Source organism: Salvelinus alpinus, chromosome 13 (assembly GCF_045679555.1).
Source record: "Salvelinus alpinus chromosome 13, SLU_Salpinus.1, whole genome shotgun sequence".
Lineage (NCBI taxonomy): Eukaryota > Metazoa > Chordata > Actinopteri > Salmoniformes > Salmonidae > Salvelinus > Salvelinus alpinus.
In genome coordinates, this window is record NC_092098.1 from 7,142,061 (window position 1) to 7,169,879 (window position 27,819).

Genomic DNA, 27,819 nt, shown 5'->3' on the forward strand with positions numbered 1-27,819 from the left:
TCAATGAAAAAAGGATTCACCTGAGCTCAATTTCGAGTCTCATAGCAAAGGGTCTGAATACTTATGTGAGTGGTATATCATTTTTTTATATACATGTGCAAAAAAATATAAAAACCTTTTTTCCCTTTGTCATTATGGGGTATTGTGTGTAGATTGAGGAAAATGTTTTATGTAATGAATTTTAGACTTAGGCTGTAATGTACCAAAATGTGGAAAAAGTCAAAGGGTCTGAATACTTTCCGAATGCACTGTATATACTGTACCAGTCAAAAGTTTGGACACACCTACTCATTCAAGGTTTTTCTTTATTTTTACTATTTTCTTCATTGTAGAATAATAGTGAAGACATCAAAACTATGAAATAACACATTTGGAATCATGTAGTAACCAAAAACAAAAAAAATGTATTTTAGATTGTTCAAAGTAGCTACTCTTTGCTTTGATGACAGCTTTGCACACTCTTGGCATTCTTTCAACCAGCTTCATGAGGAATGCTTTTCCAACAGTTTTGAAGGAGTTCCCACATATCCTTAGCACTTGTTGGCTACTTTTCCTTCACTCTGCGGTCTAATTGATCCCAAACCATCTCAGTTGGGTTGAGGTCGGGTGATTGTGGAGGCCAGGTCATCTGATGCAGCACTCAATCACTCTCCTTGGTCAAATAGCCCTTACACAGCCTGGAGGTGTGATTTGGGTCATTGTCCTGTTGAAGTCAAATTATAGTCCCAGTAAGCTCAAACCAGATGGGATGGTGTATTGCTGCAGAATGCTGTGGTAGCCATGCTGGTTAAGTTTGCCTTGAATTTAAAATAAAAAAATAAGAGAGTGACACCTACAAAGCACCATCACGCCTCCTCCTCCATGCTTCACGGTGGGAACCACACGTGTGGAGATCATCCATTCACCTTTAGTGGTTGGAAATCAAAAATCAGAAATTTAGACTCATCAGACCAAAGGACAGATTTCCACCAGTCTAATGTCCATTGCTCGTGTTTCTTGGCCCAAGCAACCCTCTTCTTCTTATTGGTGTCCTTTAGTAGTGGTTTATTTGCAGCAATTCGACCATGAAAGCCTGATTCACGCAGTCTCCTCTGTTATTTGGGCTGCAATCTGAGGTTCAGTTAACTCTAATGAATTTATATTCTGCAGCAGAGGTAACTCTGAGTCTTCCTTTCCTGTGGCAGTCCTCATGAGAGCCAGTTTCATCATAGCGCTTGATGGTGTTTGCGACTGCACTTGAAGAACCTTTGAAAGTTCTTGAAGTTTTCCGCACAATAACTGATTGGCTCAAAAGCATTAAGAAAGAAAGAAATTCCACAAATGAACTTTTAACAAGGCACACCTGTTAATTGAAATTCATTCCAGGTCACTACCTTGTGAAGCTGGTGTTGAGAGTGCCAAGAGTCACGGTACGTTTCAGTTGAATGTAAAGCATTTCTTACTCTGAAGGCAAGACAAAAAACAGAAATCATTTGGTTACATTGAAGTTCACACACTTCCGATTTTCAAACACTCAAGAGAAACTTTCAAAAGAGACTATGTTGCTACTATACACTATAATAGTAAAACGTTTCTGCATTAACTATGTCTTTTTGTGCTGCTTAGGCATGCTGAAACGTTGATCTCAGTTCAGTAAAATTGGTGTTGAGAATTTTGGGAGTTTTGGAAACATAAAGCTGCATATGTAACTGGCTTTCTTTTCCAATAGACATTCATCGAGTTTATCAAGCCAGTTAGATCAGTTAGTAAAGTATCTCATAAATGTTAAAGGTACATTATAAATCGCTCAGCCATTCCCTAGTTGCTAACATTATAATAGTATGCCTAATTTCAGTTTATGACAAAACAAGGAAGTATAGTGTTGTGAATCATTGTACCGTCTACACCGCTGTGAAATAACAACAAGTATTGTATTTTCAGCTGTTTGAATCTTGTGTACAAAATAGAAAGTGAAAGATGCAAAAACGAAACTTGTGCACGGAAAAGCATAGAAATAGTGCACAGAACAGATCTACTGCTTCTTAGACTTGCTTTCACTGCGAATGACAGATCTATAACTCACATTTCTATGTGAATTTGGTGGGGTCACCCAAAAACGTACATATTGCAGCTTTAAAGATAATTACATTTATATTACCTAATTAGGAGCTGTTGGTCATTTGATCAATGATCAAGGCATAACATGATCAAGGCATAAAAGCTTAGTTCCCGATGTTGCTTACTGGCAGCTACTGTATGGCATGTTCTGTACAATGAGAATCAAGACATTTGGATAAACTGGTGTGTGTCCACCCATCTCTTGCCTGTGATTGACACATGTTAATGTGAATGTATAGTCATTGATGATGGCTTGATGTGCTCTCAGCAGAACTGGTAGTTGTTCTTTTTCATCAGGGGATGCTCCTCTCTCTCCTGGTGCAGTGTCTGATCACAATCCTCATTCATCTTAGCTGGGTCCCCCTGCTCTCCTGCCTCCTGCTGTGGAGTCGTATCCTGCACATTCCTGTAGGTCTGGCAGAAGTCAGGATACTTAGTATCACATTAAAAGTCTTGATGTCCCCCAAACCATTTTACCCACCAAATGATATTCATCCTCATACTGTAAATACATTTTAGAAGTACAGTAGATCTAGCTGTAGGGAATGATTATAAGTTAGTGGAATGCTAAGAGAGAGACTAAACTTAAATATTTTCTACAGTGAAAGGGGGGATACCTAGTCAGTTGTACAACTGAATGGCTTCAACTGAAATGTGTCTTCCGCAGTTGAATCAGAGAGGTGTGTGGGGCTGCCTTAATCGCTGACATTCACGGCGCCCGGGGAACAGTTGGTTAACTGCCTTGCTCAGGGGCAGAACGACAGCTTTTTACCTTGTCAGCTCGGGGATTCAATCCAGCAACCTTTCGGTTACTGGCCCAACCACTAGGCAGTGTGTCACTTAAGTCCATCTTACATGGTCTGGCTGGTCAGGCAGTAGCTTTTGGATAAGTTGGCCGATGGTACTGAAGGTTGGACGCTCTGTTGGGTCCAGGTTCCAGCACAGCTTCATGATGGTGTATCTGAGGAGAACAATCAGTTTCAGATAGTGCAGCAGGCTGTCAAGTAATGTCATATCTCTTCGCTGATATACCCATCTTGAAGTATAATACTCACATTTCTGGAGGGGAAAAGTCCGGCTGAGACATGTAGCATCCATCTTTGATCATCTTGTAGAACCGGGTGTCCACCACAACATTAGGGTATGGGCTCTTACCTAGAAATAACAACCAAACATTTATTTCAGATATTTCATTTGGACACAAACTTTGATTAATTCAACATAAGACCGTATTTTTGTCATCACATGCCAGTGTGACTCACCCAGAGAGAAGATCTCCCACAGCAGTATCCCATAGGACCAGACGTCACTCTGCACTGTGTACACACATTCAAAGATGCTCTCAGGGGCCATCCATTTCACTGGCAGACGGGCCTGGGAATACAATAGTTTTAGAGGTCATCATATCATAGTTCGCAATCATTCAAGGATCGGAGCCTCTAAAACTAAAGTGATTTCTTGATATGTTATTTACTCACATTTCCTTTCACCACATAGTTGGAGTCATTCTCGATGTCTCTGGCGAGGCCAAAGTCGCAGATCTTAGCCACACGGCCATCGGTCAAGAGGACGTTCCTAGCCGCCACGTCCCTGTGAATGCACTGCACGGAGACAACATAGGCGTCATTCATATGCACGTGTGTGCATCTGCATGTTACACTACATGAGTTATGATATTAATTACATTGGTTTTGTTCTATTACATTTTTGGATGCCAGGAAGTCCATTCCCTGAGCCACCTGAGAGGAGAACCTCAACAAGTCTTCTATGTCCAGCGACCAGGTGCCTGTCTCTGGATCCTCACATAGGGAACCTATCAGGAAGAGAGAGAGAGAGAGAGTATATGAGACCTAGGGTTGCAAAGGGAGGGTATATTTCAGGTAACCTTTGAAGTTTACCAGTAAACTACTGACATTTTGGAAACAGTCAAGGTTTTTTTATGGAATTTTCATAACATATAAAAGGTATAGAATAATCAAATATAATTGTAATATAACAAATGGAATCACAAAGCTGTAAAACATTATCCTAAATATAACCCATCAACTAAGTGAATACCATTGGTGTTTAATACGAGAGTTTCAGCATGAAATATCCTTTATATATTGCACACACTTCTGTTTATTTTACAATGCCAATAGGTCTTTGTTGTAAATGTTTTGGTGACAAATTGGTATCAGTTGTGAAAAATGTAAATCATTGAAAGCGTTGCATAGTTATTTGCAAATCGAGACCTTGGGAGTATAAGGATCTATCTGACATTTTGGTCAAAAATGGGTTGTTCACATAAAGCTTTTTCTTTAGGTGGTCCTTCACATGTGAGATGTCAGATTTGTGGAAAAAGTCCATTTACAATGAACAAAAAAAGTTATATCTGTGCCAACACCTTTGAACTTGGTTCTATAAGGTTCTAGCTGCAATCCAATCACACAATGCTGGGTTGTAAATAGAACATAAATTGTATGTAAGGTGATGTACTTATTGAGTCATGAAAGAAGAAGACAAAACAGGTCTGAGATCTGGGACTTGAAAAATACTAATTATCTCCAACCACACATTTTGGAGATAGAACCTTCATTTTGCAGAAGTCCTTCATTATTCGTATCATAAGTTCTGGTCTGCTTTTGCAAGTACTTAGATTTTTTTCACCACTTTTTCAGAAGAATGGTCTTTGTGGTAAAAATAAATAAATGCAGCGGCCTTACAGCTTGTTTAAGGCCCATTGGAGAGGCATCGCTATTTTGTTGACTTGTTCTACAGCAATATGAAAACCTCCATGGAAGGGGTATTTCACTAAAATAAAAAATGTACTACAGTTTATTGATAACTAGCAAATAGTTTACTGATTTCGGGTGTCAGAGACCAGATTAATATATCACCCAGAACTAAACTTTAGCAATGTTGCTAGTTTTCCATAGGATATAGAGTATTTGTCAATTTAGTGATCTATCGCTTCAACAAATGTGTGATGAACATTAATAAATACATTGCCTTCGGAAAGTATTCAGACCCCTCGACTTTTTCCACATTTTGTTACATTACAGCTTTTTTCTAAAATGGATTAAATATAAAAACTCCATCGGTTTACACACAATCTCCCATAATGACAAAGCGAAAACTGTTTTTTTAGGTTTGCAAATGTATTAAAAATAAAAAACAGATACCTTATTTACATAAGTATTCAGACCCTTTACTATGACTTGAAATTGAGCTCAGGTGCATCCTGTTTCCATTGATCATCCTTAAGATGTTTCTACCACTTGATTGGAGTCCACCTGTGGTAAATTCAATTGATTGGACATGATTTGGAAAGGCACACACCTGTCTATATAAAGGTCCCACAGTTGACAGTGCATGTCAGAGAAAAAACCAAGCAATGAGGTCGAAGAAATAGTCCGTAGAGCTCCGAGACAAGATTGTGTCGAGGTACAGATCTGGGAAAGGGTTACTAAAAAATGTCTGCAGCATTGAAGGTCCCCAAGAACACAGTGGATTCCATCATTCTTAAATGGAAGAAGTTTAGAACCACCGAGACTCTTCCTAGAGCTGGCTGTCCGGCCAAACTGAGTAATCGGGAGAAGGGCGTTTGTCAGGGAAGTGACCAAGAACCCAATACTCACTCCGATAGAGCTCTAGAATTCCTCTGGGAAGATGGGAGAACCTTCCAGAAGGACAACCATCTCTGCAGCACTCCACCAATCAGGCCTTTATGATAGAGTGGCCAGGCGGAAGCCACTCCTCAGTAAAAGGCACACGACAGCCCACTTGGAGTTTGCCAAAAGACACCTAAAGACTCAGACCATGAGAAACAAGATTCTCTGGTCTGATGAAACCAAGATTGAACTCTTTGGCCTGAATGCCAAGCATTACGTCTGGAGGAAATCTAGCACCATCCCTACGGTGAAGCATGGTGGTGGCAGAATCATGATGTGGGAATGTTTTTCAGCGGCAGGGACTGGGAGACTAGTCAGGATCGAGGCAAAGATGAACGGAGAAAAGTACACAGAGATCCTTGATAAAAACCTACTCCTTCCAACAGGACAACGACACTAAGCACACAGCCAAGACAACGCAGGAGTGGCTTCAGGACAAGTCTCTGAATGTTCTTGAGTGGCCCAGCCAGAGCCCTGACTTGAACCCGATCAAACATCTCTAGAGAGACCTTAAAATAATTGTGCAGCAACGCTCCCCATCCAACCTGACAGAGCTTGAGAGGATCTGCAGACAAGAATAGGAGAAACTCCCCCAAATACAAGTGTGCCAAGCTTGTAGCGTCATACCCCAAAAGACTCGAGGCTGTAATCGCTGCCAAGGGTGCTTCAACAAAGCACTAAAGGGTCTGAATACTTATGTAAATGTAATATTTACGTTTTTGTTACTATAAATTAGCACACCATTTTTTTTATTATGGGGTATTGTTTGTAGATTGATGAGGAAAAAACACAATTTAATCAAATTTAGAATAAGGTTGTAACCTAACAAAATGTGGAACAAGTCAAGGGGTCTGAATACTTTCCGAAGGCACTGTATATTTCATGTGATTAGAAAGACGTAAGGGTATTATCTTTGTTTGTTCATTAAATGTCTGTAATGTTCTATTGTGAAAGAAAAAAAAGAAACCCGCACACTGCTCTTGATAGTATCACTGCTCTTTAATAAGTTTGCGTATCGGCCTCAAGGCCTTCGTCAGAGCTTTTGTGAGTTTAATTTTTTTTTTCTCACCGTTATGTAGACATAGCCCCACCCACATTCGTTCCACATATCGAATGGGGTTGGAGTCGAGGGAAAACAAGTAAGCGCTACCAAATATAACAATCTGCATTTCATAAATATTCTATTAAAGTGTGTACATAAAACGTATTAAACGCGTCTGTAAAACCACAATGAGGACATCACCTACCAAGCAAGTTTTCATAAATCATTGGGTACAGCACAAGCAAAACGTCAGAGCAATCTGAAATGGGGGCATTCATTTATGTTCACATTTACAACATAACACGCATAGATGTTTCATCATTAAGACCTTTAGGAAATAATGTCAGGAGGGTGAAAATCCCAAAACATTCTCATTTGCTGAGAGTATTATTTATATCACCTCCCCTGTCTGACATCTTAACTTTCTCTATGCCTCAAAATAATCTAAAAGTGGAAATGACATGATTTAGGTCATTAAAATGTACTGCGACTGGATGATCGCGGTGGTTTCTCCTGATTTAATTTTTACGTTCAGTAATTCTTTGTTTGAGAGAACGAGAGTTTTTACCGACGTAACAGCCCACATGGACATTTAATAATGTAGATAACATGGGTGGTGTAGTACGTAATAATGTCATTTATTTGGAACCGTTTTCCTGTATGTGGGTGGCAGAAATATTCGCACTTCATCATATTGTTGCACTGTGCGCAACCTCTGCATTTATAGCTACCATTCGGGAGAGGGCGTAAAAGAGCCTGGCTGATTTTCTTTTGTGGCTGGCAGTTGGCATAATATCGCGTAAATTGCGACCTTTCCTGTGACAATAAGCGGTGGATTCTTAAATTCAGCTGGCAAAACTGGGTCCGATGATTAAACATGCCTGTGTTTCTTGACAACATCTCCCACCTTTTGTTATGTTCTATTGAAATTGAAAGAATTGTAACATTCTGTGTCAAATTGGGTTCAGCCATATGGTTCTATCTGAGATTGCACCCCCCCCCAGGAAGACTGTTTTACAAACGTCTCAGTATTTTGATACTCTGCACTTTAGGTACTTAAAGGTGAAGACCTGAATTGGTTATGAAAGAAGAATTCACTACAAAACAGTTCTGAGATCTGGGTTGTAAACATGTTGATGCTCAATTTCTCAGAACTATGCTTCGTGCAGATAGAACCTTATAGTCCCAACAATAAAATGTAATTGTTGATTAGATGCTTTTTAACATTTTTTTTCTTGAACCATATAGTCTATCAACTACAAACTCATGGACAATATGGACAGATATAAAGATTAAGAAAAAATATATTTTATATGATTACATATTTAAAAGTTAGTCAAGTATAAATTAACAAATTTGCAATAGATTACCTGTTAATTACAAAATGTACTGAAAATGCTGGTAACTTTTGTAAATGACCAGTAGTGTATACTGCTGTTCCACTCCACAAACCTCTCTATGTTACTGTGATGAGTAAAAGGATGCTAATTACCCATAGGACAGTGTTTGGGTCTCTGCGCTGGATGCATGTCCAGGTAGTTGTGTGAGCTGGAGCAGGAGATCCCACTGTCACTGCAGACACATAGAGGACTGAGAGTTTTGTTCTGTTGTACGGCAGAATTACAGAACAGAAGAACCCACTGAGATGTAGCGATGGGAAGTTTGGCTCTTTTTACTGACTCTGATCTTTTTGACTCGTTCAGACAAAATAATTCCTATTTCGACTCATTTTCGTTCATTTGAGTCAGCTATGCTGTGAGGGTGATTAGCACAATCGTTTGTGAACCGCAGCCCCCCCCAAACAATTCACCCCCGAATTGAATTTTGTTGAGGAGAGGGTGTGTATGTTTTGGTTCTACAAACCTCTGTCCATTATATTATTATTGTAGTCATTCTTGCACCATGCGATCTATCATGAGTTCTAAACATGTATTTTTTAATTCTCTATGCTCATGATCTATTTTCCTGTGTGCATGATGACAGGCAGTTGGTGGTGGAGGAGTGTGTACCAATCCTGCCGTAGGACTCATTGCGGCCAGCACTAGCAGGTCAAACGACTAAAATGAACGAGTCATGACTCTCGGGTCAGTAAAAAGAGTCGTTCAAAAAGAACGAATCGTTTGCGTACTGCACATCACTACGGAGATGATGTGGTGATGTGTAGAAGAAGAGTATGCATGTGCTGATGATGTTTGCTGTGATGGAGTGCTAAGCTTGCGGAGTAAACGTACCTTTTAATGATACCCATTGTGTCCTCATGTTACTGAGCCTACTACATGACAAGGTTACACTACGGTCTACACTGTGCATATAGGCATTATAATGTGTGGTTTCAATGAAAGCATAAAGACCTTGACACGTGTGAAGAGGCATGCATGTCTTGTTAGAATGTGGATTGTGATACGGCACTGCAGAGAGCAATGAATACAATTGGAGCACATGAGGTCACTGGCGAGTGGAATACACATTACATAAACCATTTGTGGAGACTGAAACTTTGTCTCACATCTGTTTCTCATTCTGGTGTGCTTTCACTTAAACAGGAACAATGTCTCTGCTGGGAGACTGGAAAAAGAAGAGTGAGTTGAGACTAGAGAGGCGTGTTCGTGATCAGTACAGCCTACCTCCTTACACGGGACTCCTGTGCACATGTGTTCTTGTAGTGATCACTGTTCTCTGGAACCCGTGGAACCTCTGGAGTCCCTGGTCCGCTCGGGATAGAGTACAGGAACAGCTTGGCCTTGCCGTGCAAGAAGTTCAGCAGGTCGCCATAGCTGCAGTACTCCGTGATCATCAGCATTGGGCCTGTGTGTGGTCGAACACAATAAATGGGATGATCGATTTGGTTAACAACGACACTCGCCAAGTCATGTTGACCTTGTTGTATGGAAATACAAGTACAGAAAAGAGTTTGTCGCACCTCCTTGAGTACACGCCCCTAACAGGTTAACAATGTTGTCATGAGATCCCAGGTGACTGAGGATCTTCAGTTCTGACATCAGAGCTTCTCTCTCTTCTGAGTGGGCGCTTGCTGAGGAGGAGAAGTCATTTTGTACTGAGGTAGTGCTTCTTCTACGATCGGTACAAGTATCCAATAACAGCAAGTATCCAATAACAGTTTTCTATTGTACAATAACTTTGACTTCCTTTTCTAAAGTAAATGCAACGCTGCAGGAAAGATTTTACACGCAGTATGAGGAGGCTAACTCACGCTTGAGCATCTTTACTGCCACGCGCGTGGTCATGTTGTCATCGGTCCCCAGACCGTAGGCAGTGGCCTCCACTACTTTCCCAAAAGCACCTGCTCCCAGAATCTGGCCTGGAACACACAGTATTCAGTCAGTCATTACTGTTTAGTGTACTAGTCTCTGTTTCTACCCCCAAAAACTGCAATAAAACATACCAAGCCTCAGCTTATCACGAGGGAACTCCCACTTCTTGTTATACGGAAGTTGTGTAGGGTCAATAAAGGTGTAGTTATTCCCATCATTGGCCTCGATGATCTTCCACCGGACTTCATATTTGGGTTTCTATGAGAGAAAACATATGTTGTGTAATGGTCTAACTGCACATGTCTTTGGGCATTGATTGCCAGTGAATGGGCCAGTAAATGCAACTTACCTGCTTGTATTTGTACAGGACAATGACAAGCAGAAGGAAGAGAAGGGCTGCTGTGCTGGTGGCTCCAATGAAAGTGGGTGTGAACAGCTTGGGCGTGACAAATGTTGATGTACTCGCAGCAGGGCCACCTAAGACATAACAAACAGCAAACACATTTGATGCCCTTGAAGTCAGCTCATGACATTATTCAGTACTGAAAATGGATATTAGAAATAAGACTACCTGTAGCTGTTTTTATACTACATTTACATTTACATTTAAGTCATTTAGCTGACGCTCTTATCCAGAGCGACTTACAAATTGGAAAGTTCATACATATTCATCCTGGTCCCCCCGTGGGGAATGAACCCACAACCCTGGCGTTGCAAGCGCCATGCTCTACCAACTGAGCCACACGGGACCACTGAATGTTTGTATGAACTAGTCATAATGTGACAGAACCAGCGCCATGTGAGAATCTCACACAACTTTTCTTTGTACAGTATATTGTATATCTGCAAAGGTTGTCTTACGCAATACGAAGATGTCCCGCTCTTTACCAACCAGGTTAAAGGTCACACACTCCACCGTGACCTCCGTACTTGAGGGACTGAGGGTCAGCTCACTCTGCACCTCCATGGTGCTGGTGAGAAGAGGCTGCAACTCCACGGTGTCATTGTCACCATCACACCTGACAACAGAGGAACATCGGGATGAGCACAGAACAGTGGAACAGCTCTCTGCATCTTGTGCCTTGGAAAGATCTTGTTCTATTGCAGTCCAGTTAGAGAACCGACAATCAATCAATCAAATGTATTTTATAAAGCCCTTTTTACATCAGCAGTTTTTACACCTACGTGTTTTGTATTCCTGGGCACTGGTACCAGAGGATTGTGGGAGCTGGGTATCCAGAGGTGGTGCAGGTCAGGGTGGTAACATTCTTCAGTCTGACCATGGCACTGGGTTTCTCTACTCAAGTCAGAGAGGACAAACAGCATCACGCTTTTTAAGTCAGCGTCACATTCTCAGATCGGGTCACAATTGCGGTCCATATTTTCCTGCCCGTTTGAATGTTGATGTGACCGATCACGTTGGAGTGAGATCACTTACGGTAGACTTGGACGTTGAAGGTGATGGAGCCATTGAGGCATGCGCTCCTAGTGTGGAGGGTGTACTGGCCTCTCTCCTCAGACCTCACTCTCTGTAGCAGCAAGCTGCTCTCGTACCTACAGGGTGACCGTATCAGTCGGTTTCAAATAACAGCAGTTTCAATAAATAGATCCTGTATTTGCTCAGCATCTTTATAAATGATGCAATACAAACATTCAGAATCAGACAACTCATGTCCAGTGAAACTAGAGGGGAAAACAATGACCTGTTATTGTATCGGACGGCCCATGTGTCGTCATGAGTGGAGATGTTGTGATTGTGAGACATGGGGATGTCCCACCACTGCTCCTTGATTTGGGGATACGCCTCGATCTGAATGTTTATCTCAAGGTTTTCTCCTTCGTTCACTTCAACTAAGGAGCCATTTAAGTAGAGATCTGGTGACAGGCGGGGTATGAGCCTAATGTAAGGCTTATCTGACGAGGCGAGAGGGAAAACAGAGAGACCGTTATTGTGACCACGAACTTGAACGAAACTGAAAATTGAGATTGTCACACCCCAATTTCCTTCGAGGATGCTGAGCTGAGTTTGACTTTTAAAACAGGTTTCCGTATTTGGTGTTTGTGGAAATCAACACTAGCCTCGTACTACCATCCTGATCTTGCAGGCTTACGTAACTACTGCATGTTTCTGTGGAGTGAAACATATTAGACGCTAGATCAACACTCCCTAATGCTCACCTACAACCTGCAGGTAGGTGGTGGAGCTGTTGAACCCAGCCTCATTCATGGCTGTACAGGTGAAGTTTCCTGTGTGAGACATGGCCACAGCTGGGATAGTCACACTACTGGTGATGTGCACTTGATTACTCTGGGCCTCTTGTATCATTTTATGTGAAAAGTTCAATGCCTGTAAAAACAACACCAACATATCAATTCAGATCTTCAGAAATATACTGTATCATACAAGTTAAAAGCACACGTAGGTAGGGAAAACATCTAGGATTTAATGACAGGAATTGAAAATAGGCTACTGTTTAACTGACTTTGAGGGAGGAGTGTTTCCACGTCACGTTGTAGAAGTGGTTAGGGTTGCTGGTGATGCAGGGGATCAGGAGCTGCTCTCCGACAATACGAACATACCCATCTACCTCAATTAGCACAGATGGGGGCAAACGCAACCCTGGAACAGACGTAGAGAAGTGTTTAGATGTGTTGAAATGCTTTGGGGCTAATAACCTCAATGTCCAACCAACACAAATGCACAGAATTCAACTTCATCTCACTTTGAATGACGAAGATGGGGACAACTTTGGAGACTCTCGTGACCCCATCGATCTTTGCACTGCAGACGTAGTCTGCGCTGTGGCTGGTCAGAAGATGTCGGATGAGGATTCCTCTCTTTGGGTTGACAGTGTAGTTCATGTCGGGCGGTGTAGGGTCTCCGTTGGCCATACGGACGGATAGGTCGGTGGCTATGGGGTTTGTCAGCTGACAGAGGAGAACATCACTGCCCTCCTTCACATCTCCCAGGGTTCGAGGGGTCACCAAGATGTTATGGGGATCTATAAGGAACATAACAGGCGATATATTGGTGCATGTGAGTCTTCAGGTTGAGCACTGAATATGACAATACTTACACACTTACCTTTCACATAGATGTGGACCTCTGAGCTGAGGTCTGGTTGGTTCTCATACATGCACTTGTATGTGCCAGTGTAGTCTACTGTAAGGCGCCTGGTGGTAATCACACTCCCCAATCTAGTATTCCTCATGAGTTTGAATGCTGTGCTAGACCAGGTAACTGTGCTGTAGCCCTCACAGGTCAAGGTGAAAGATGAGGTACCAACAGGGATAGTCCACTCAGCCTCCCTCAGCACCACCGAGTTCAGCTTGATCACTGGAGGGCTCTGCTCTGTCAACAAACCAAAGACAGAACCAGGCATAAATAACACACATAATCAAATCTAGCAATCTCGTGTTTCATGGAATGCAGACATAGTCTACAGCAGCTATTCCCAAACTGGGGTACGTGCAATGCCGTCCGGGGTACGCCAAATAAAAATGGGATTCACATTTTCAAACAGTACATTTCTGTTTTCCAACGGGGCTATACTTTTGGGTGAGGTTTTTTTCTCGCCTGAGTAGCCTCATTTCACTGTGTCCATAGTGTCCAGCGAAATAACAACACAATGTCAAATACAGGTATAGCCTAGTCAAATAATTAACATCCAATCACATTAACCGTTACTCTCTCGTGGGAAACTTCACTCTTGCGCAGACATTTAGAAACGAAACATGACAATTTGAAAAATAAGCCACAGAGTTTTTTGAGCGAGAATAAAGACGACTTTTGAGTTGTAAGACGTATAAAAGTAACAGATACCATTAATAAGAAGGGACTAGAAGCGTCTTATATGGTGAGCTACCGAGTGGCTAGGACAGGCAAGCCCCATACTATTGTGGAGGACTTAATTCTTCCTGCTGCCGCGAATATGGCTGGGACACTGCTGGGGGAAAAGGCCAAAAAACTATACAGACAATGTCTTCATCAAACAACACTGTTTCACAACGCATCAGTGACATGAAAGGAGATGTTTTGAAACAATTACTGCTTCACATACAAGCCAGTGAATTATATGCATTACAGCTGGATGAGCCAACAGATGTGTCGGGCCTGGCACAGCTCCTGATATATGTCCGTTACGTTAATGGGGGGCGGCAGGTAGCCTAGTGGTTAGAGCGTTGGGCCAGTAACCGAAAGGTTGCTGGATTGAATCCCCGAGCTGACAAGGTAAAAATCTGTCATTCTGGCCCTGAGCAAGGCAGTTAACCCACAGTTCCCCGGGCACCGAAGACGTGGATGTCAATTATGGCAGCCCCCCGCACCTCTCTGATTCAGAGGGGTTGGGTTAAATGCCCAAGAAACCCTTCTGTAAACCAGGACAATATGAGAGGATATTTTTAAAGTACTGGACAGCTTTATGACATCAAATGGACTTTGGTGGTCAAGATGTGTTGGTATCTGTACTGATGGTGCAAAAGCAATGACAGGGAGACATAGTGGAGTGGTAACGCGTGTGTAAGCAGTTGCTCCCGACGCCACTTGGGTACACTGCAGCATCCACCGAGAGGCTCTTGTTGCCAAGGGAATGCCTGACGGCTTGAAAGACGTTTTGGACAACACAGTGAAAATGGTTAACTTTGTTAAAGCAAGGCCCCTGGCCTCTCGTGTATTTTCTGCATTATGCAATGATATGGGCAGCGACCATGTAACGCTTCTACAACATACAGAAGTGCGCTGGTTATCAAGGGGCAAGTATTGACACGTTTTTTTTAAAATTGAGAGACAAGCTTAAAGTTTTCTTTACTGACCATTTTCACTTGTCTGACCGCTTGCATGATTACGAGTTTCTCACACGACTGGCCTGTCTGGGTGATGTTTTTTCTCACCTGAATGATCTGAATCTTGGATTACAGGGACACTCCCCAACTATATTCAATGTGCGGGACAAAATTGAGGCTATGATTAAGAAGTTGGAGCTCTTTTCTGTCTGTGTTAACAAAGACAACACACAGGTCTTTCCATCATTGTATGATTTTTTGTGTGCAAATGAACTCAAGCTTATGGACAATGTCAAATGTGATATAGCGAAGCACCTGAGTGAGCTGGGCACGCAATTACGCAGGTACTTTCCCGAAATGGACGACACAAACAACTGGATTCGTTATCCCTTTCATGCCCTACCTCCAGTCCACTTACCGATATCTGAACAAGAGAGCCTCATCGAAATTGCAAAAAGCGGTTTTAATCTAATTGAATTTAATCAGATGCCACTGCCAGATTTCTGGATAGGGCTGCGCTCAGAGATTATTGCCTTGGCAAATCGCACTGTTTTAGACACTGATGATGCCCTTTGCAACCACATACCTATGTGAGAGTGGATTCTTGGCCCTCACGACCATGAAAACTAAATACAGGCACAGACTGTGTGTAAAATGATTTAAGACTGAGAGTCTCCATTACAACCCAACATTGCAGAGTTATGTTCTCATTAACCTTTGGTGAGTTATTCACAATTTTTGATGAACAAAGAAGGTTTTATATGTAAGATGGCTAAACAAAGAGCAAAATTATTGATTATTATTATTATATTATTATTTGTGCCCTTGTTCTATAAGAGCTCTTTGTCACTTCCCACGAGCCAGGTTGTGACAAAAACTCACTCATTCTTATGTATAATAAATGTATTGTATAGTGTGTGTGTGTGTGGCAGGATTACAACGATGGCAAAAAACAACATTTGAGAGTGAACTGACCCTGGTTCTAGAGGGGGTACGCAGCTGGAGGTTGAGTGTTTGAAGGGGTACGGGACTATAAAAAGTTTGGGAACCAATGGTCTACAGTAATGATATACTTCACATTTGAATTATCACATTTGTAACTGCAATAGCTACAGCACAGTGCAGCACAGTATTCAGACCCCTTGACTTTTTCCAAATTTTGTTACGTTAATAATTTCCCTTATCTATCTACACACAATACCCCATAATGACGAAGCAAAAACAGGTTTTTAGACATTTTTGCAAATGTATTAAAAAAACAAAAAAAAATGAAATACCTTATTTATAAAAGTATTCAGACCCTTTGCTTTGAGACTCGACTTTGAGCTCAGGTGCATCCTGTTTCCATTGATCATCCTTGAGATGGTACATTTGATTGATTGGACAGAATTTGGAAAGGGACACACCTGTCTATATAAGGTCCCACGGTTGACAGTGCATGTCAGAGCAAAAACCAAGCCATGAGGTCAAAGGAATTGTCCGTAGAGCTCTGAGACAGGATTGTGTCGAGGCACAGATCTGGGGAAGGGTACCAAAACATGTCTGCAGCATTCAAGGTCCCCAAGAACACAGTGGCCTCCATCATTCTTAAATGGAATATGTTTGTAACCACCGAGACTTTCAGCTTTAATTTGAGGGTATTTACATCCAAATCAGGTGAACGGTGTGGCAATTACAGCACTTTTTATATGTGGTCACCCCCTTTTTAAGGGACCAAAAGTAATTGGACAATTCGCTCCTCAGCTGTTCCATGGCCAGGTGTGTGTTATTCCCTCATTAGTTAATTTACAAGTAAGCAGATAAAAGGTCAAGAGTTGATTTCAAGTGTGGCATTTGCATTTGGAATCTGTTGCTGTTAACAATCAATATGAAGTCCAAAGAGCTGTCACTGCCAGTGAAGCAAGCCATCATTAGGCTGAAAAATCTAAACAAACCTGTCAGAGAGATAGGTAAAACATTAGGTGTGGCTAAATCAACTATTTGGTACATTCTTAAAGAGAAAGAACACACTGGTGAGCTTAGGAACACCAAAAGGCCTGGAAGACCACGGAAAACAACTGTGGTGGGTGACAGAAGAATTCGTTCCCTGGTGAAGAAAAAAACCCTTCACAACAGTTGGCCAGATCAAGAACACCCTCCGGGTTGGAGGCGTATCTGTGTCAAATTCAACATTCAAGAGAAGACTTCACTAGAGGAAATACAGAGGGTTTACCACAAGATGCAAATCATTGTTAAGCCTCAAAAACAGAAAGACCAGATTAGAAAGACCAGATGCCAAAAAACATATTTTAAAAAAGCCTATACAGTTCTGGAACAACATCCTATGGACAGATGAGACAAAGATCAACTTGTACCAGAATGATGGGAAGAGAAGAGTATGGAGAAGGGAAGGTACTGCTCATGATCCGAAGCATACCACCACATCTGTGAAGCATGGAGGAGGTAGTGGTATGGCGTGGGCATGTATGGCTGCCAATGGAACGGTTCTCTTGTATTTAGCAGGGTGAATTCTGAAGTGTTAAGGGCTATATTATCTGCTCAGATTCAGCCAAATGCTTCAGATCTCATTGGACGGCGCTTCACAGTGCAGATGGACGATGACCCGAAGCATACTGCGAATGCAACCCAATACTTTTTTAAGGCAAAAAAGTGGAATGTTCTGCAATGGCCAAGTCAATCACCTGACCAGAATCCAATTGAGCATGCATTTCACTTGCTGAAGGCAAAACTGAAGGGAAAACGCCCCAAGTACAAGCAGGAACTGAAGACAGCTGCAGTAAAGGCCTGGCAGAGCATCACCAGGGAAGAAACCCAGGATCTGGTGATGTCTATGGGTTCCAGACTTCAGGCAGTCATTGACTGCAAAGGATTTGCAACCAAGTATTAAAACTCACAATTTAATTTATGATTATGTTAGTTTGTCCAATTACAGTTGAAGTCGGAAGTTTACATACACTTAGGTTGGAGTCATTAAAACTAGTTTTTCAACCACTACACAAGTCATTTTTCCAACAATTGTTTACAGACAGATTATTTCACTAATAATTCACTGTATCACAAATCCAGTGGGTCAGAAGTTTACATACACTAAGTTGACTGTGCCTTTAATAACCTTTTCTCAATATAGGGGGTGCTGTTTCAACGTTAGCATTTATCGTCTCCAAATTAAACTGCCTCATACTCAATTCTTGCTCGTACAATATGCATATTATTATTACTATTGGATAGAAAACAATCTCTAGTTTCTAAAACCGTTTGAATTATGTCTGTGGGTGAACCAGAACTCTTTCTACAGCGAAACTCATGACAGGACATGCGAAGCTCTGAAAAATAGTCTCTGATCTCGGATCAGTTGAAAACTCTGTGTGTGCCCTATGGCTTGACATGAACTGCACCCGCCTTCCCCTGGATGTCAGTAACCAATGAGAAGTGGAATGGTGTCTCTACGTGTTTGTCAGAGTTTATAAAAGGGAATGGAGTGAGATGACCCTTCCTTTTGACGCTCGCCAGGACGCAAGGGAGGACATCAGAATCGCATGCTCAAAAGCTCTCGTTATTGATCAAAGATCTATCCGTCTGTGATTTAGTTCGATATAGGTGTTAGAAACATCATAACGAAGTTATTTGAAACCGATTTATATCAGTTTATGCGAGTATATTGCTATTTTTCTGAATTTCCTTAGTATTGCGTTTGACGATTTGGGCATGTGTGTGCCGTGAAGCTATCGTTAGCTGCTAGTTCTGAAGTTGAGGAGGTCGTTTTACAACAAAGCAACGATACTTTTGGACAAAGGACACATTGCCCAAGATACTGATGGAAGCTCGTCCAAAAGTAAGAGTTATTTATGATTTTATTCCGTATTTATGTGGAAAAATTTAAACGCAGTTGTCGGCCATTTTTTGCGGCACTATCTGGCTGTAACTCACAATGTATGTCTTGTAACGTTAATTTTAAAAATCTAAATCAGCGGTTGCATTAATAACCAATGCATCTTTCATTAGCTGTCCAACCTGTATTTTTTTAGTCAATCTAATCGATAAATAATCGTAATCATAGGTGCCTTTCCAAGATGGCGCCGGCCCGAATGCATGCCATGTTTTGACAGATTACATTGCATAACCAAGATTTTTGATGCTAAATATGCACATTTTCGAACAAACTCTATATGCATTGTGTAATATGATGTTACAGGACTGTCATCTGAAGAATTCTGAGAAGGTTAGTGAAAAAATTAATATATTTTGGTGGCGATAACGTTATCGCCCCCTTTGCCTTGATTTAATGCTGGGGTGATGTTAGCTCATGTGGTATGCTAATATAACGATATATTGTGTTTTCACTGTAAAACACTTAGAAAATCTGAAATATTGTCTGGATGCACAAGATCTGTGTCTTTCGATTGCTGTAGGCTGTGTATTTTTCAGAAATGTTTTAGGATGAGTATTTTGGTAATTGACGTCGGTCTCTGTAATTATTCCGGCTGCTTCCAACGCTATTTCAGATTGCAGCTGCAATGTACAACTGTGATTTATACCTGAAAAATGCACATTTTTCTAAAAAAACATATCCTATACCATAAATATGTTATCAGACTGTCATCTTATGAAGTTGTTTCTTGGTTAGTGGCTATATATATCTTTATTTAGTCGAATTAGTGATAGCTACTGATGCAGGAAAAAAATGGTGGAGTAAAAAAAGTTGTGTCTTTTGCTAACGTGGTTAGCTAATAGATTTACATATTGTGTCTTCCCTGTAAAACATTTTAAAAATCAGAAATGATGGCTGGATTCACAAGATCTGTATCTTTCATCTGGTGTCTTGGACTTGTGATTTAATGATATTTAGATGCTTGTATTTACTTGTGACGCTATGCTAGGCTATGCTAGTCAGCTTTTTTACTGTGGGGGGGTGCTCCCGGATCCGGGATGGGTACCAAGTAAAAGTTTTAAACAGCTTGGAAAATTCCAGAAAATGATGTCATGGCTTTAGAAGCTTCTGATAGGCTAAGTGACATCATTTGAGTCAATTGGAGGTGTACCTGTGGATGTATTTCAAGGCCTACCTTCAAACTCGGTGCCTCTTTGCTTGACATCATGGGAAAATCTCAAGAAATCAGCCAAGACCTCGGAAAAAGAATTGTAGACCTCCACAAGTCTGGTTCATCCTTGGGAGCAATTTCCAAATGCCTGAAGGTACCACGTTCATCTTCACAAACAATAGTACGCAAGCATAAACACAATGGGACTATGCAGCCGTCATACCGCTCAGGAAAGAGACGCGTTCTGTCTCCTAGAGATGAACGTACTTTGGTGTGAAAAGTGCTAATCAGTCCCAGAACAACAGCAAAGGACCAGATGCTGGAGGAAACCGGTACAAAAGTATCTATATCCACAGTAAAACGAGTCCTATATCGACATAACCTGAAAGGCCGCTCAGCAAGGAAGAAGCCACTGCTCCAAAACCGCCATAAAAAAAGCCTTAAAGTTTAAATGTATTTGGCTACGGTGTGTGTAAACTTCTGACTTCAACTGTACATTGGTGCAACGATTGTGCTTTTTTTTTTTTGCGAATACACTTTTGTTATAAATGTATATAAATGGTTGTAATTCCTACACGGTTCATACAATAATTTTGGCAAAACACTTAAATTAGAGATGAAAGTCTACACTTAAAGCACATGTTGATTCTTTCCTTTCAAATCCATTGTTGTGGCGTACAGAGCCAAAACGATGCAAATTGTGTCACTGTCCAAATACTTTGGACCTGACTGTATATGTATTTAATGGTTAAGGTCTATCTAGCCGCTCTTTCGTCCTGTCATATAGGCTTTTGACAATAACACGGTGGGATAACACCCCTTTTTATGTTGTTTCATTAAGTCCAGTTTCCAAGCCTTGAGCCGCGTCTTGGGATCTGTCTATTGTGCTTGAGGGTTTTTCACAGCAGCCTTTTGAGCCTCTGGAAAGCGTTGAGAGTTATTTCTTCTTCAAGACCGCTTTACTGCTAGCCTTTATGGCCATAAAGCGAGTGAGTGAGCTGCATGCACTTTTAGTTCACCGTTCATGCCTACAGTTTGCCACGGGGTTTTACAAGGTTTCCTTGTTGCCTAACCCTGCCTTTATGCCTAAGGTCAGTGACAATTAGAATTGTTTCGCCTTGGCGCTTGTGGCTTTCTACCTCCCTTCCCTTCAGTTTTACGGAAGATGAGTGTCTGTACCGTTTGTTTTCCAGTACGTGCATTGCACATATTCTTGATAGAACAAGAGCATTGCGCAAGAGGAGTCAACTCTTTGTGTCCGGGGCCCTGCAAGGGGAGGCCCCTCTCTTGTCAACGGTTATCACATTGGATTGTGGAAGCTATTATATTGGCCTATAATAGCAAGCAGTTACAGCCTCCGAAAGGTTTGAGGGATTGTTGGGCACCGTTCAAGAGTATCTCCTTAAAGGAGATTTGCAATGTGGCTTGTCGGGCATCATCTCCTCATACTTTTGTGAGGTTCTACTGGCTAGACGCGCCACTGCGCCTTCTTTGGCACATACCGTCCTGTGTCAGGGCCTCTGAGGGTTGGCGTGGAGACTACCTGGCTTCGGAAGAGCATGTTTGTCATACGGATTTGGCCATATCCCACATGTGAGATATTGAAAGAGATATTATGAGATTCAGGTGAATCCCGAGAGTAACCTTGACTTATATTCACATTATTTGAGTATCAGACTGTGATTGGTTCATCACCTAATTGTTAACCTTGAGTCGATGTCCGTGCCCCCCCCCCCCAGAAATGGAATTAGCATAATAAAAACATAACCTATCAAAATCCGTCAGTTTAAGCTAGAGACATCTGTTTTTGCGTTGGATGCGTCTCAATACACCGCATCAGCCGATGTTGCACTTCCGCATCTGCAGTGAAAGGTGACAGAGCTAGAGCGGTGTTTGTCAGACCGTGAAACATCACGGAAATTGGTTTTCTCCCAAAATCGTTTGTAGCGTCCGAACGGTTTGGTGTTCAAACTATTATGACCCCTCTATGGAAAGATGAGACTCTCATGAACACCATGTTCTCTGTTTTTCTCTACGATCCCCACAAGCGTCTTGGGACTCGTCTGAAGTCGCTACAGCCGATCTGCCAACTTCTGTCTGTAGCGTCTGAACCGTTTGGGCTACACACTAATATGTGGAAAAGTGAGTCTCTTACGAACACGTACATGTCGGCTGATATTTTTTTTATTCCTCAAAGGGTAATAAATATGCAAAATCAAATAGCAAAAAGATCCTTAATATGACCATCTTAAAAAATTCCATATAGCCCTACCACTTCCCTGGCTTAGACAGGGCTTAGACTGTTTAGTGCCAATAGTAAGGGGTAAAACAATTAAACGTGTTTCCTGATATTTCTTATATCTCTCAGATATAGGACAGACACTTCAGAACAAACTTCCTTTAGATTTTTTGGGGGGACTATCTGTTGTTCAATGTAGAGATTCTGTTACTCAATGCGTTTGTATGGGCTAATAGTAGTAATGCCAAATACAATATATATATACTTCAAGGGGTCTTAAAATTGTAAATCAAATAGCAAACTGATCCATGGTATGACCTTCTTAAAACAATGCCAGATAGCGTAGTAGAACCCCCTTCCCTGGCTTAGACAGGGCTTGGACTGTAATGGGTTTTAAATCTATCACAAGCAAATTGACTGTATAATTATATGCCTTATTGACCAAGCTTGGTTTAGTAGCAGGTTGTCACCCACAATCTAAAACTGTATTGAGCTGTTTAGTTTGTTATAAAGCTTTAATATTCATCCAGATTGGACAACCTGTCTCATGCAGGTTAAGATCTGAGCATCTCATTGTCCGGGAGCGGCAGGGTGAGCTTTGGGTTTCTTGGCCAGGTCCTGGAGGTGGGTAGAGATGCTTGACACCTGGTGGTTCTCCACCAGGAGACGCTGGTGTGTAGCCAGGTTCCGCAGGTCACTCAGGTGCTGTGCTCCCTGGTCCTTCATAGCCTTCAGCTGCTCGATGACCTCCCCTTGGCCGCTGGACACGTCTTGGTGCTCCTGGACCAGTTGAGACAGCACCTTGACCACCTCTCCTCTCCAGCTAGCAACCTCCCGCTGGTCATGTGGTTAGTTGGGAGAGTAACTGTTTCAGCTCGTCCACGCCACAGCAGAGGGAGGGAGGGGCTACCACTGGGGGAGCCTGACTGGACTCTGGGTTGGCAGGGAGAGGATGGCTGATTTAGGGGCCCCCATGGTCATGCCAACTGGTTCATTGGCAGGGGCTTCTTCGTTACCTGAAAGAGACTGATGTTGGGTGGTTCTTTGCATGGGGTGATGTAAGTTTCCTTCAACAATGAGTCTTCCAGATAGATGACACGGACACAGGAACCTTGGTATAGAACTCTTTAGTAATAAAATACAACTGCAGACAGAGATTCACATACAGAATACCTCAGTTGTCTAAAGTAAAGATCTGTGTGGTGAAACAGGAGGCAACACTTTAGTGGGTGTGGACAACCTACCGTCAATCATTCCTTAACATTGTTGCATTGGATTAGATACAAAGTATCTAAGATGAGAAAAACATGTCTAGACTGTGGTTTCTCGCTCTACTATATGCCATCTCGGCCTTGAGGCTGCGTGACTATCAACAGGCAGTTCTCATCCTGAGAATTAAAGCAGTGCATTTCCATTACCCAGTACTTTTCCATCATTGCGCATTGCAAGCATACAAAGGTGATCACATACAGTGGGGAGAACAAGTATTTGATACACTGCCGATTTTGCAGGTTTTCCTACTTACAAAGCATGTAGAGGTCTGTAATTTTTATCATAGGTACACTTCAACTATGAGAGACGGAATCTAAAACAAAAATCCAGAAAATCACATTGTATGATTTTTAAGTAATTAATTTGCATTTTATTGCATGACATAAGTATTTGATACATCAGAAAAGCAGAACTTAATATTTGGTACAGAAACCTTTGTTTGCAATTACAGAGATCATACGTTTCCTGTAGTTCTTGACTAGGTTTGCACACACTGCAGCAGGGATTTTGGCCCACTCCTCCTTACAGATCTTCTCCAGATCCTTCAGGTTTCGGGGCTGTCGCTGGGCAATACGGACTTTCAGCTCCCTCCAAAGATTTTCTATTGGGTTCAGGTCTGGAGACTGGCTAGGCCACTCCAGGACCTTGAGATGCTTCTTACGGAGCCACTCCTTAGTTGCCATGGCTGTGTGCTTCGTGTCGTTGTCATGCTGGAAGACCCAGCCACGACCCATCTTCAATGCTCTTACTGAGGGAAGGAGGTTGTTGGCCAAGATCTCGCGATACATGGCCCCATCCATCCTCCCCTCAATACGGTGCAGTCGTCCTGTCCCCTTTGCAGAAAAGCATCCCCAAAGAATGATGTTTCCACCTCCATGCTTCACGGTTGGGATGGTGTTCTTGGGGTTGTACTCATACTTCTTCTTCCTCCAAACACGGCGAGTGGAGTTAGACCAAAAAGCTCTATTTTTGTCTCATCAGACCACATGACCTTCTCCCATTCCTCCTCTGGATCATCCAGATGGTCATTGGCAAACTTCAGACAGGCCTGGACATGCACTGGCTTAAGCAGGGGGACCTTGCGTGCGCTGCAGGATTTTAATCCATGACGGCGTAGTGTGTTACTAATGGTTTTCTTTGAGACTGTGGTCCCAGCTCTCTTCAGGTCATTGACCAGGTCCTGCCGTGTAGTTCTGGGCTGATCCCTCTTCTTCCTCATGATCATTGATGCCCCACGAGGTGAAATCTTGCATGGAGCCCCAGACTGAGGGTGATTGACCGTCATCTTGAACTTCTTCCATTTTCTAATAATTGCGCCAACAGTTGTTTCCTTCTCACCAAGCTGCTTGCCTATTGTCCTGTAGCCCATCCCAGCCTTGTGCAGGTCTACAATTTTATCCCTGATGTCCTTACACAGCTCTCTGGTCTTGGCCATTGTGGAGGTTGGAATCTGTTTGATTGAGTGTGTGGACAGGTGTCTTTTATACAGGTAACGAGTTCAAACAGGTGCAGTTAATACAGGTAATGAGTGGAGAACAGGAGGGCTTCTTAAAGAAAAACTAACAGGTCTGTGAGAGCCGGAATTCTTACTGGTTGGTAGGTGATCAAATACTTATGTCATGCAATAAAATGCAAATTAATTATTTAAAAATCATACAATGTGATTTTCTGGATTTTTGTTTTAGATTCCGTCTCTCACAGTTGAAGTGTACCTATGATAAAAATTACAGACCTCTACATGCTTTGTAAGTAGGAAAACCTGCAAAATCGGCAGTGTATCAAATACTTGTTCTCCCCACTGTATATACAGTAATCATGGCATTGGTGTAGCCCCACACCCGACCCCCAGGGTAACCCCCAATAGTGAAAACAAAGACATTTTGTGGTGAGTGAAGACATCCCATTTTAATTCATGGCAACAAACCTGCAATAATATATATATATATTTTTTTTACTGTACAACATAGTATTTCACTTTTTTTGTGTAAAATACTAAAATGGGCATCAAACAATCCCCTTTAAGTCAGCGAAGGGCATCTTCTTGAATTTCTCCTCTGTCAGGAATGATGCCAACACTTGACTACCAAAGTTATGTAGTTTGCTGTTACTGACATGATAGAATAGTATCATAATGGTGAATGATGAGTTACTTCAGTGGTAATGCCTTAGAAATCATCCATAGAAAAAAGGAATGATTCAAGGAAAATGTCATTTCTCGGTGTGCACCAACGTCAACAGCGAGAATTATTTAGCAATTAAGGCATTTTTGTCTGTTTTCATGTTTTTTCTGTTGTGTTTTTTTTGGGGGGGAGAAAGGGGAAATGAGAGTGTGCCTGAGCTGGTGCCTGAGCTGTGTGTGTGGAAATGTTTGAAACGAAACCCCACATAGCGTCTAGTTCCAGGAAACACATTGGGCTGGGGACCTGCTTAGGCGGATCGTGGTCTTTGGGGGCCTGTTTCCCATTCTCATTCTTACTTCTGCTTTTTGTGGGGGGGGGGGGGGGGGCTCACCAGGAACTGGACAGGTCCCATTAGCTCTGCCCACCCCCCAGCTCTCAGATGTCAGAACTCACAAAGCTAACTAAACACCTGTTCTCACTGTAACAGTCTTCACTAACGCAGAACACCTCGAAGTCACTATCAATTTGAGTAAAAATTCTGTTACACCCATGATTACATTTTTATGTTTTGTCATAAACTTTTAATTAAGACAAAATATAATGTATCTATATTGCAGAATATGTCAAATATAATACAACCACACAGAATATTGTGGGTTTTTATGTGTGTTATAAATTCATTAGAAACTTCAGAAGCACTTTATATGAAATATACACTTTTGGATGACTTTTTTGGAATGATGTAATGACAATTTATCTGTGCAAAATACAATCAAATAAAGATTTTTTTTTAAATCAAAATAACTCATGACACATTTATTACACATTTTTGTGAATATTAACAGAACCGTATGATTTTAAATTCGGTCTCGTTGGTTAAGAAATCCCAAGTATTCAGAGATCAAAGGCTGCGTTTACACAGGCAGCCCAATTCTGATCTTTTGCCCAGTTATTGCCAAACGATCTGGTCTGATTGGTCAGAAGACAAATTACGCAGCCATAGGAGCTGATATTAAACTACTTACAGTATTACTAGGGTAGCATTTGATTCATGTGCTTACCTTGGGCTGTGCCGCAGACCATGATGCCCAGGAGAAGGGCTAGAAAGAGCATCTTCTGTCCCTCTCACTGCCTCTGTCTGTCTCTGACTGCTCTGTCTCTCTGTATAAATGTCTGTCCGCTCTACTCAAGGGTAGTTAAGGAACTGGTTGATTGGTGTGGCTTCTCAGTCCTTATAGCCTAATATCATCAGAACTTCCCCTTACTCACCTCGCACAGTGCATACAGCCAGTACATGTTAAAGTAGTTTGTGTTTTCTTTCATTCTTTTGATGGACGAGTCAATGAGTACGGTTATGTGCACACAATAATGCGATTCTTGTGAAAAGTCCGATTTAATATAATAGTTTGATTTAAACGTTAACTAGCTTTACAAGAAGAATGATTTCCATAATAACCCTGTTTAGATGGACACATCTCAAAGGCTACTATTTCTAAGATGCATACTTTCAGCCATTTCGAGCTCACTTCTGTCGTGCAAAAGAAAGAAGTTTGCGCTGCTTGTGCTAGCACATGCGGAGATCAATTACGCCGCTATAATTCTGATTTTAAGGCTTTCACATGTAAGGGATGAACACTGACGTTCTGTACATTAGCTTGAAAATAATGGACTACACGGCGTGACGAGGCGGAGCCGAGGTGGAGCCAAGTCTCGTTGCGGAGTTCATTTGTACAGAACTGAGCCGTTTATCCCGCTATACCACAGTTGCCAAAGAAAACAATACTAAAGCACACATGTACGGGTAGAAATGAAAAAAAATGCCATTGATAATTCATTATTTCTCATCTTTTGGTTGCTTGAGACGCAACCCAGTTCTATGTGTTGGCAACATTCTTGTCCCTTGCTTACTAACTAGACAACTAGCTATGGCTAACACAGTCTCGACCTCTGCAGCCAGAATAACCGCGAAAGTAGCTGCATTTGTTTAGGATATTTTCTATTGACAGTCATTCGAATACATCCATAACAATGAGCTAAGTATGCCTGATTTTGCCTGGCATAGCTAGAAAAGGTTGCCTTCTCGTCAGGACACTTGACACTGTTTTAATGTGTGTCCTTCTAACCAATCAGTATTCAACAACGTTGTGGTATAAGTCCTATTATAAACTGGGTGGTTTGAGCCCTGGATGCTAATTGGCTTAAAGCCGTGGAATGTCCGATATTCCATGGCTAAGGTCTGTATCCAAGCACTCTGCGTTGCGTCGTGATTAATAACAGCCTTTAACTATGGTATATTGGCCATT

At 41.8% G+C, this 27,819-nt stretch overlaps 1 protein-coding gene across 2 annotated transcripts; it reads right to left on the bottom strand.

The window, feature by feature from the left end:
* Nucleotides 1-287: 287 nt before the first annotated feature.
* On the bottom strand, nt 288-26,730 carry LOC139538046 (macrophage colony-stimulating factor 1 receptor 1-like). Of its 2 annotated transcripts, XM_071339962.1 has the most exons (21): nt 26,578-26,730; nt 13,150-13,416; nt 12,788-13,066; nt 12,548-12,684; nt 12,243-12,411; nt 11,768-11,978; nt 11,503-11,618; nt 11,250-11,361; nt 10,926-11,083; nt 10,414-10,541; nt 10,196-10,322; nt 10,004-10,111; nt 9,713-9,823; nt 9,417-9,597; nt 8,285-8,364; nt 3,801-3,910; nt 3,576-3,698; nt 3,360-3,471; nt 3,153-3,252; nt 2,953-3,058; nt 288-2,511 (listed from the first exon to the last, which is right to left on the bottom strand). In XM_071339962.1, the coding sequence occupies exons 1-21, from the start codon at nt 26,627-26,629 to the stop codon at nt 2,362-2,364; spliced, it is 2,937 nt and encodes a 978-aa protein (XP_071196063.1). In that variant the 5' UTR covers nt 26,630-26,730; the 3' UTR covers nt 288-2,361. The 2 variants fall into 2 exon arrangements, with proteins under 2 accessions (XP_071196063.1, XP_071196064.1); XM_071339963.1 differs by lacking the exons at nt 11,503-11,618; nt 11,768-11,978.
* Between the last annotated feature and the right edge of the window lie 1,089 nt (nt 26,731-27,819).

Bases quoted from the DNA above. Each gene is read 5' to 3' on its own strand.
- LOC139538046 (XM_071339962.1), bottom strand. From the start codon at position 26,629: ATGCTCTTTCTAGCCCTTCTCCTGGGCATCATGGTCTGCGGCACAGCC. The intron at 8,365-9,416 runs GTAGGCTGTACT...ATGTGTCTGCAG, and splicing joins CAGGAGTCCCGTGTAAGGAG to TGACAGTGGGATCTCCTGCT. The intron at 3,472-3,575 runs GTGAGTAAATAA...TTGTATTCCCAG, and splicing joins ACTATGTGGTGAAAGGAAAT to GCCCGTCTGCCAGTGAAATG.